Consider the following 8,494-nt stretch of genomic DNA (forward strand, 5'->3'; position numbering starts at 1 on the left):
TTCCCAACATCGGTCACCTCCACAAAAATCAATGTATCTTTCAGAAACTAAGATTACATGAAATTTCGAAAAGAAAAAAATAAAATTCAACCACTTAATCAAGAATTAAATCCACTTTAGCCAAAATGTACGATTCAATCCAATCAGGTTTTAGTTGGCCAAAGAGCAAAAATGTTCCAATTAATGTAAACTGTTGATATGTAAGTACTGTAACTGCATTTTGGAGTTAAACTCAGCTGCCCAAAAAGTCCCACCTTTGGGAAGTTTATTACTGTTAAAAATAGTTTGAAGGGGGTGTGGTTAAAATGGACTAATGGCCACTACCCATAGGTTTAGACAACTGAATTTATATAGGACCTTGCATGAGACCCAAGAACAATGAACACTAGTTTCCCAGGTCTTAGAAAATGTTCAGTGTATTGTTGTAAATTCTTGTATAAAAAGGCAAATTTATACATTTGCAAAATATAAATCTCCATTTTAAAATCAACTAGTCTGTTCACCGCTGTATCTATTCCGTAACAATTTTTAAGTCAACACTGTGGAACAATAAAACATTTATTCAAATTTACACATATTGGACAGGAAGAAATCAAAGTTGCTCTGCTTCCAAAGTGATCACCATTGGCCCACTCGTGACTGATCAATAGCTTGTGTTTTTGAGGGTGATCTTTTGAGCCATTTTCAATTTGAAATCGCGGATACCTGTAACACAGAACCAATGCAGCATTACATAAAGAAAAGGCTTCATTTTGTAAGTCTAATATTGTGTGTGACCATGCACAGCACGTGCGTTGTCACCTTCAGTGAGAGCAGTGCCATCAGAAGAGAGGTGCCAGTATCTTCGGTCACTCTGTCTGGCCCGCTCGCCATTCACCTCACTTAAGAATGGACCCCACAGGCTTGACTCCTTCTCAAACCTGACACACAACATTATATTTAAAGAACACATATTGTAAAACCTCAAAGAATAAATCGACTCACGTGAAGCCAACGTTTTTTCCCTTGAGGAGGTCCAGAGCATCCAAAAGAGAGCTTCCCTTGGGCACATCCAGTGAATACGCAGTGGACGTCCCACTTGATGTCACCACTTCCACCAGCACAGCCACATTGGTCTTACTGGGCAAAGTGACCACAGGGTCGGTGGGCTCAAGAACCAGTGTGTCTGCAGGTAGACAAAAATTGTGATTTTTAGTTGGCGTCTGCATGGTCAAATAATCACCAGACAACAGGTGCACGTACTGTCTTCATTGATGCAGCTTTTGCTTTGAACAGTCAAGTACGATTTCTGCTGCAGAGCTGGCAGGACCTGCGATATGGCCATGGGGTTGTGGTATTTGTTGCCTCTGGCATCTTTCCTCATGGCCTCCATTGAAGAGGCACACTCCGAGACCGGGCTGCCCATTGCCAGTAAAGCCTGAACGCAACACTCAAGATGATTTATTGGGGCTTTGGCTGACAGCATCACCTCCAAGGTTGAAAACAATCCATTCCATGAGGTTGGATCTCCAATTTGGAAAATTTTCTCTAGCACTTGCTTTCATTAGAATAATCAAACGGCACCTATTCCAGATTACTATGGCAAGAGGTAGGGAATATTCTGGCATAGTCATCAGTCAATGACATATTACATGTAGTTAAACTATTCTGCGAAAGCGAAGAAAACCCACGCAAGAATGAGGAGAACTTTCAAAGTTCACAAAACCTCAGACGCTAACCATTCCATTGTAAAAAATGGTTCTTACTTGTACAGCAAGGCCAGTGCTGAACTCATTGCCAATGTGACCATCGGCCCTTTGGGATGTCAAGAGCTTCTGCTTGATCTTGGTCAGCGCTGTGTCAAGCTCGGCAGCATTGTGAATATTGCAACTGGATGTCTTCGCACTGCAAAAAGAATTCTCGGAATTCTTCACACACTGGAGGGCCATTGCAGCCATGGCATATGTATCTAGAAAAGGGCAGTGATGGCTTTATCAGAACGAAAACTAACTTTGTATGGACTGTCTGTAGTCCACTGAAATATTTTCGATTCACAATTATACAAGTAGAATAACGAGACAGCAAACTTCCAAAAGACGTTTACCCACCAATGCTCACACTGTCTCCATGCGTGAAGTGCTCATGTTCGACTGCCTTGATGAGTTTGTTGACAACGTGGTTGTTGACCCTGATGCCGCTCACGCAGAGCGCGAGCACACCCAAAGAGTACTGGTAATAGTTGGTCAAAGGGCGTTGGCTGACTGCAGAAGGGAGAATACAGAAGATGATGTGATTTCTTTAGCTAGCAACGATGATTAAGGGTTATTGTTTAAACAGCGTTTGCCCGTCTAACAGCATTTGTAAAACAAAAATGCACATAGTGGTAAACATACAGGTAATGTATTCTTTCTCTTGTTCCATCTGTTTCTTGAGGTGCATCAGCAGCGTCTCACTCGTGTCGCCTACAGTGAAGGTGACCGTGTTGAGGTCAAAGCAAGACGACTTCAAAGCCAGAGTGTACAATGCCAAGCGGCCGACCACGGGCCGGTTGCCGGAGAGGACGCTAAAGAACAACATGGCAAGATTAGGAAGACATTAAGATTCAGTGGTCAACTCACAAGGCGGCAATTCTGACAAATTACCTTTGAATGTCATTGTGTAAATGATTTGTCAGTCTATTTAAGTGTTCCCCCTCTTTTAAGAGATTGTGGAAAGATGATAGCCGTAATGCCAAGTGGACACTGGGATTAGGAAGTCCTTCCTGTTCCTCAACAGAGCGCAGAAGATCTTTATTTAGTGAAAGCAGCAGCTCATGGTTGGCTCCAGAATTGTCTGGGTTAAAACAAAATGTCACAGCGTTCATAAAAGCAGTTCAGAACCTGCAGATTGCTGACATCAACAAGAAGGCTCAAAGTGTGGCACAGTCACAGGTGCTGCCTCAGCAGTAACATTAGGATGAAACTAAGGCACGTGGACTTGACTTTTATGCGATCTAGAATGTTAACGTCAAGTATATTCTCAACTTTTGAAAGAGAAAACAAAACTGATTACTTATATAATGTAATGAAAGTCAAAAGTGCTCCATCAACAATTTTGCCTTTACAAAAGGGAATGCTTGGTTTTAATTGACACAGCACACCATCATAGTGGAAGCTGTGTCCAATACTTATTGCATTATAGCTTAATTGGGTAACCAGAATTTTAACAGCAGAACATTAGTGTAAATTACAACCACAATAAACTGCTAAAATGCTCTTTAATTTAAAAAAAAAATCAAATCATTATCTTTCTGAAAGGGTAGTATATTTGACACAGACATTAGATTGGGAAAATTATCATGTGGCCGGTTAGTGGAGAACAATACTCATGAGTGTGCAGGTGTGCCACAAGACGTTGTCCAATTTAACTTAATTGGTCCCCGAAAAATCTCCTGTGCAACTTCAATTCCTGCACATGTATTAGGCGCACATTTGATTTCACGCAATCAAAAGTTTGGACACGCGTTCTAGAATGAGATCCTAAGTTTTGACTTTTTTTTCTCTTTCTTTTTTTTAATAAATACACATTTGTTGATGTGCTATGAAAAATTTCAGATGTAAAATCCGTCTTTGCTCAAGATTGGGAAACGATTTTGCAATTACCTTATGATAGGGAATTGCAAAATCAACCTAAACACAGAACAGTGAGTCACGGTTGTTTTTTTACCACAGTTCACACACAAGTTTAGAGTGAACTAAAATTTATCGAGAACAGCTCGTCTTATTCTAAGCACCATTGTATTTTCCAAATGAGATAACATTAAAACAGAATTGTAATAATTTGTTAATGTGATTAAAAAGTGATTTTAAAGGACATTTCTAAAAATCACTTTTGAACGGTATTGTACGTAACACTTACCACAAGGTAAACTGGAGGCCAAAGCCAGCAGCCCAAAAAGAAAGACTAAATGCATCCTGGATTACCTTAAAAAAACAAAACAAATCGAAAAGTAAAAAAACATTTCCCAAGGGTTAGAACAAATAACAACGTCCAGACGTGTTCATCCACCGTGGGATGAGAAAACGGTATGCGCTCAACTATCAATCAACCATCAGTATTAAATACCCAGTTGCCATACAAAGAAGCTCTTCGTGACGTCACGCGAGTGTTGGCTTGTTGATCACAAAGTTATTTTTGTCAAACGTTTGTAAGCGTTTAACAATGTCGAGTCATGTGTTACCTCCTGAGAGTGTCCTTCCAAAGTGAGGCTCAAGTTAGTGAGCTGGGTTGATAAGAGCTCCACGGTGTCACGTGACCTGCTGTTTGCGACGAGCACCCGGAAATTGGGACCAACACAAATTGAAACTATTATGTGCCAGATTCACCAAAGCTCTTTATTGTCTCATGCACAGTGTTGGTATTGAAGTCAGAGCGGTAAGAGGGGATCAACTTTCACGCGTCAACGTTTTGATGAACGACATTTTTTCTTACCGATGCCGATTAGTCGACAACTACAACTCCCATGGTTCTTTGCGCGTTTTCCAGAATCTTGTCGAGTCTTCCGGCGCGTTCGGCTGTGCTACAACTATCAATGAGTTTACTGCTCGCTGCGTGGATCAAACATTGGACGTTGCCTGCAAGTAGGTCAACTTAATAGGTTAGTAAGGCTGCGCATGTTTAGTGTTTCATTTTGTGATCTAATTTGGTGAACGTACCGGACACGAGCTAGCAAAAAAGAAAACAAAACGTTGTGAAAGGGGGCAGAGCAGTTGGTTGAACGTGGTGGTTCATCAAATGAGGATTTATCCACCACAAAGTTGCAATTTAGCTGATGATGATGCTATGAATCGTGTCGTGTTGTAAGTGTAGCTGCAGATATCTGGACAGATATCTCAGTGCTATTGTGATATCGAGAGAGTTGGCCCTGTGTGGAGTCTGTGGACAGATAGCTGACTTGTTTACCAACACTCAAGTTGCATAAATTACCTTTAAGTGAAAGTAAACAGTTCCGCCGACCAAATCTGGTTGTAGCTATCTTTCCACGTTTCACCTACAATGCTTTTTAAATGATCATTTCGCCGACTGGACCATCATGCAACACTTGGCGGCCACAAGCAGCCAGCTGGCTTTTCTACCAAGCATGTACACATTCTCGGGGCCCACCAGCCTGCCTGAATTCGATCTCGGAACTCCAAGTACATCTGAACATCTAGAGAGTGGAAGACTGCTAAACAGGTAAGGACTACATCAGGAAATGTAGTTATTTGCAAACATTTCCCAATAGTGTGCTGCCAAAATGTAATCATTTGTGCAATATATGTCCTCGATCACAGCAGTTGGGAGACGAGATGCCTCAGGAAGCACAGGAGGAGAGTTGAAGATGAGTATGTTAACCTTGTTTATCATACAGTGAACGCTTGATAGTTTTTTTCCCAATAACTTTTCCAAATTTCTCAGAGGATGCCTTGCCAAAAGAAGAAGATTAACAGCGGAAACTGAGTCGGACATTTCACACATCCCCGGAAGTCCCGACTGGCCTCCTTCAAACAACTGCCCTCCTTTGAGTAGCCAACAAGCGAGCCATGCTCCATCACAGCCACCTGACAATGTGACTCCACTGCTGTCTTCTTCTTCCCCATCCCGACATGAGCCGGAGAACTCCTGCATGGAGATTGAGGCAGCTCAGAGGAGACTTCGGGAGATTGAAAACAGGTATGCAATATGGCAGGGAAACAGCATGTCGTGCGACGTTTATTCTTCACTTTCAAGCAACTGAACCCAATCGGCAACACTGCTCCAACCTCACATTTGACCAAATTTGGAATCAATTATTCATTTTGTTAATTATCTGCTCCATTGCTTTCTACCAGGTTTTCCCATTTCTAGCATTTCACTGTGAGGGACAAAAATCTTCAATCGCCGTAATCTCACGCAAATATTATTGGGCCATGAAAATTCATTTTGGTTGTTGCTGTTTACAATTTAAAATGTACAAAAATGTTAGAGGACTACTATTTGGGTGTGAAATGTTCTTACTGTTTCAATTAAGCGTGCGTCATTACATCAGAGGATACAAGTCTAGAAATGACAAAAATTAGCACTCGTGCTAGTTAGCTTGCCCTTTGCTTTGTTGTCTATTTGGGTGCTGTAATATTACTGTTTATTCCGCAGTTTCCACTTTCCAAACTTGTGACATGACAAAAAAACAAAAACAAGATGTCACCAAAGGTGCATCATCTTTCTTTTTCTTTTTATAACGTTGTAATGGGATGTTGTGCTTACAATTTTGAGGGGTGGGAGGGAAAATAATCATTTATTTGATTTTTGTTATACAGTGATGTGGTAAAGCAACAGTTGGATATCGCCACTAATTTGAATACACCAGATTGGTTGAAAATGGTAGTAATATGTGATTTAACAAAAAATGTTAGCTTAAAATCAAATTTAGCATTGCCACACTTCTTTCACATCTCCTTCTTATTTCAGTGAAAGCAAAACCATGGATTTCTGTTGTAAAAGTGATAAATATGTATTGCCAAGCTGCGGCCTACTTCATATCCAAACCATCAGGAAAAGGCACCAGGCTACTTCCTGTTTGGTTGCTTAGCAACCAGTGGAAATTATTGGCAATTTTGCACAGTGCTGCCATCATCCCTGTGACTGAAGACTGATTTATCATTGCCTAGAATAACGCTGGAGGACGATGACGAGGATCTCGATGTGGAGCCAGCCCAACGAAGGCCGGTGCTGGTCATCTCGGACAGTTTGAAGGAAGGCCTGCAGCGAGGCATCAGCGACATTCTGCCACACACAGTAGCCCAATCGGTGTATGTTCTCCGATGCTTTCAGATTGTTGAATGAATTTGAATTTTTCACTGACTCATGCTCCTGTGTTTGTTTAGGAGCCATTCGTGCATGGAGCTGGTGTTGTGGCGGCCCCCAGAAGACCCCTTCTGTCGCAGATTAAAAGGCTCCGTACAGAAACAGAGGAAACAACAGACAGTTTTGCGACAGCCCCCCACTCCGTGCCCTTCGCCCAACCCGCACAGCGCACCTGCCGACGACACGCACGGCCCTCTCCATAACTTTCCAGTCGCAGAAAGCTGTGGAGAGGAGGACATGGAAATGTAAGAAGGTGAAAGACTGCTTTGACATGTCAGGACTTGTCACACTTGGGGCTAACTTGGTCACTTTGGAATTGTTGGAATCATCCACTGCTTTGGTCTCTTTTGGTGCTTGAATGAATGTAATCTCAGACAAGTTACAACTGTCAGCTGCCGTTTCCATTACCCTCAGATTTGCACAAAATGCAAGTTGTGCAAAAGCAAAGTTGTTATGGAAACACAGGAATTTCAGAAAAAAACTCATCGCAAAAAACAAGTTTTGTTACGAGAGCTACGCCTCAGATATGAGTAACTCAATGGAAACACCTACAAGAGTGGAAATAGTAGAAATATTGCTTTTATTTTGTGAAAAACTGAAAAAGAAACGCAGCTACTATGACTTGTTTGTATTTCATAGCGTCATTCACACAACTTGTGTCAGGGAAGAGGAAGAATTGTCATCTCACCAATTAAGAGTTGTTTTTTGTTGATCACAAGTGAGCCGCTCCTGATTTTTTTTTGGTACCCTTTTGCCATCATAAATAGGAACGAAATTCCTCAGTGTACCTTTTGAACATGCATGACTTTGTATAAAAGTTGTATTTGTTGTGACTGAAGGATGATACAGTAGGTCCTTACGTACTTACGATCAAACGCTGACTGATGTCCATAGATGCTAATACAACGTGCATTTCGCAGAGGTGGGCATTATACAAAATGTTGCTCGTCCGTCATTCATCAGTGATCTCGGCACCTTACGTCATTTTTTTTTTTTAAGACAAACTAAACTAATCATCAGTTTGTCATTTTATTTTAACCATGCTAATACTCCTTGCTCAATCTGTCAATGACCGTGCCACTGCCACCTACTGTAGTGGATGTGCAATTACACTTAAAAAAAAAATCCCTGTAACTGGCATTGCATTGCACCCCGTGTGTTTGAGAGTGACTACCCTCAAGTTACAGTACGGTTCTATAGTCATTTCTTTTAATGGCCTCAAATTGCAATCATGGATTGAATTTATGTAACGATTTACGAACAATTCAGATGAGCTTTCGAACAGCCTCTTGGAAGCTATAGTGTTCGTATCTTTTGGATCTGCTGTATTTCTATATTGCTTAGCAAGTATGCTATGTGAGCTTTTGAAGAATATTAAAATCCTGGATATTTTCCTTTGATTTGTGTTTTCCTGCATGCTTCCAGCAGTATTCCAATGAGATGTTCACTTTGTATTTGTTTTCTAATAAAATTGTGCTTCACCCCCCCCCCCCCCTTTTTTTTAACAGTGTACTATTAGTATACAAAAACAATCATCTGTTGGCACTGACATCAATCCCGATTCTGGTATTAGGTCAAGGTTTATTTATGTAGCACATAAAATACAGTAATCACAGCTCAAAGTGCTGCACATTAAAAAAAAAAAAAAACTGAT

At 41.1% G+C, this 8,494-nt stretch overlaps 2 protein-coding genes across 8 annotated transcripts; one reads left to right on the forward strand and one right to left on the reverse strand.

Annotated features, from left to right (window-relative positions):
* Nucleotides 1-540: 540 nt before the first annotated feature.
* On the reverse strand, nt 541-4,278 carry tcn2 (transcobalamin II). 3 transcript variants are annotated; one of them, XM_077561340.1, is made up of 10 exons: nt 4,199-4,278; nt 3,877-3,941; nt 2,622-2,811; nt 2,373-2,542; nt 2,088-2,240; nt 1,746-1,948; nt 1,243-1,417; nt 985-1,165; nt 802-920; nt 541-705 (listed from the first exon to the last, which is right to left on the reverse strand). In XM_077561340.1, the coding sequence occupies exons 2-10, from the start codon at nt 3,929-3,931 to the stop codon at nt 644-646; spliced, it is 1,308 nt and encodes a 435-aa protein (XP_077417466.1). In that variant the 5' UTR covers nt 3,932-3,941; nt 4,199-4,278; the 3' UTR covers nt 541-643. The 3 variants fall into 3 exon arrangements, with proteins under 3 accessions (XP_077417466.1, XP_077417467.1, XP_077417468.1); XM_077561341.1 differs by having other exon boundaries at nt 4,097-4,220; XM_077561342.1 differs by lacking the exon at nt 4,199-4,278 and adding an exon at nt 4,084-4,162.
* A 106-nt stretch (nt 4,279-4,384) lies between these two features.
* On the forward strand, nt 4,385-8,326 carry ccdc117 (coiled-coil domain containing 117). 5 transcript variants are annotated; one of them, XM_077561348.1, is made up of 6 exons: nt 4,385-4,615; nt 5,077-5,193; nt 5,295-5,342; nt 5,416-5,670; nt 6,645-6,785; nt 6,861-8,326. In XM_077561348.1, the coding sequence occupies exons 2-6, from the start codon at nt 5,099-5,101 to the stop codon at nt 7,087-7,089; spliced, it is 768 nt and encodes a 255-aa protein (XP_077417474.1). In that variant the 5' UTR covers nt 4,385-4,615; nt 5,077-5,098; the 3' UTR covers nt 7,090-8,326. The 5 variants fall into 5 exon arrangements, with proteins under 5 accessions (XP_077417474.1, XP_077417471.1, XP_077417470.1 ...); XM_077561347.1 differs by having other exon boundaries at nt 4,404-4,615; nt 5,074-5,193; nt 5,292-5,342; XM_077561346.1 differs by having other exon boundaries at nt 4,405-4,615; nt 5,292-5,342.
* Nucleotides 8,327-8,494: the final 168 nt, after the last annotated feature.

Source organism: Vanacampus margaritifer, chromosome 3 (genome assembly GCF_051991255.1).
Source record: "Vanacampus margaritifer isolate UIUO_Vmar chromosome 3, RoL_Vmar_1.0, whole genome shotgun sequence".
Taxonomy (NCBI): Eukaryota; Metazoa; Chordata; class Actinopteri; order Syngnathiformes; family Syngnathidae; genus Vanacampus; species Vanacampus margaritifer.

Excerpts from the sequence above, each read along its gene's own strand:
- tcn2 (XM_077561340.1), bottom strand. The coding sequence starts at position 3,931 with ATGCATTTAGTCTTTCTTTTTGGGCTGCTGGCTTTGGCCTCCAGTTTA. Across the intron at positions 1,949-2,087 it reads TGGAGACAGTGTGAGCATTG|ATACATATGCCATGGCTGCA; the intron begins GTGGGTAAACGT and ends GCCCTTTTCTAG. Across the intron at positions 1,418-1,745 it reads GCACTGGCCTTGCTGTACAA|GCTTTACTGGCAATGGGCAG; the intron begins GTAAGAACCATT and ends TGTTGCGTTCAG.
- ccdc117 (XM_077561344.1), top strand. The coding sequence starts at position 5,051 with ATGCAACACTTGGCGGCCACAAGCAGCCAGCTGGCTTTTCTACCAAGC. Across the intron at positions 5,671-6,644 it reads CTTCGGGAGATTGAAAACAG|AATAACGCTGGAGGACGATG; the intron begins GTATGCAATATG and ends ATCATTGCCTAG. Across the intron at positions 6,786-6,860 it reads CACACAGTAGCCCAATCGGT|GAGCCATTCGTGCATGGAGC; the intron begins GTATGTTCTCCG and ends GTGTTTGTTTAG.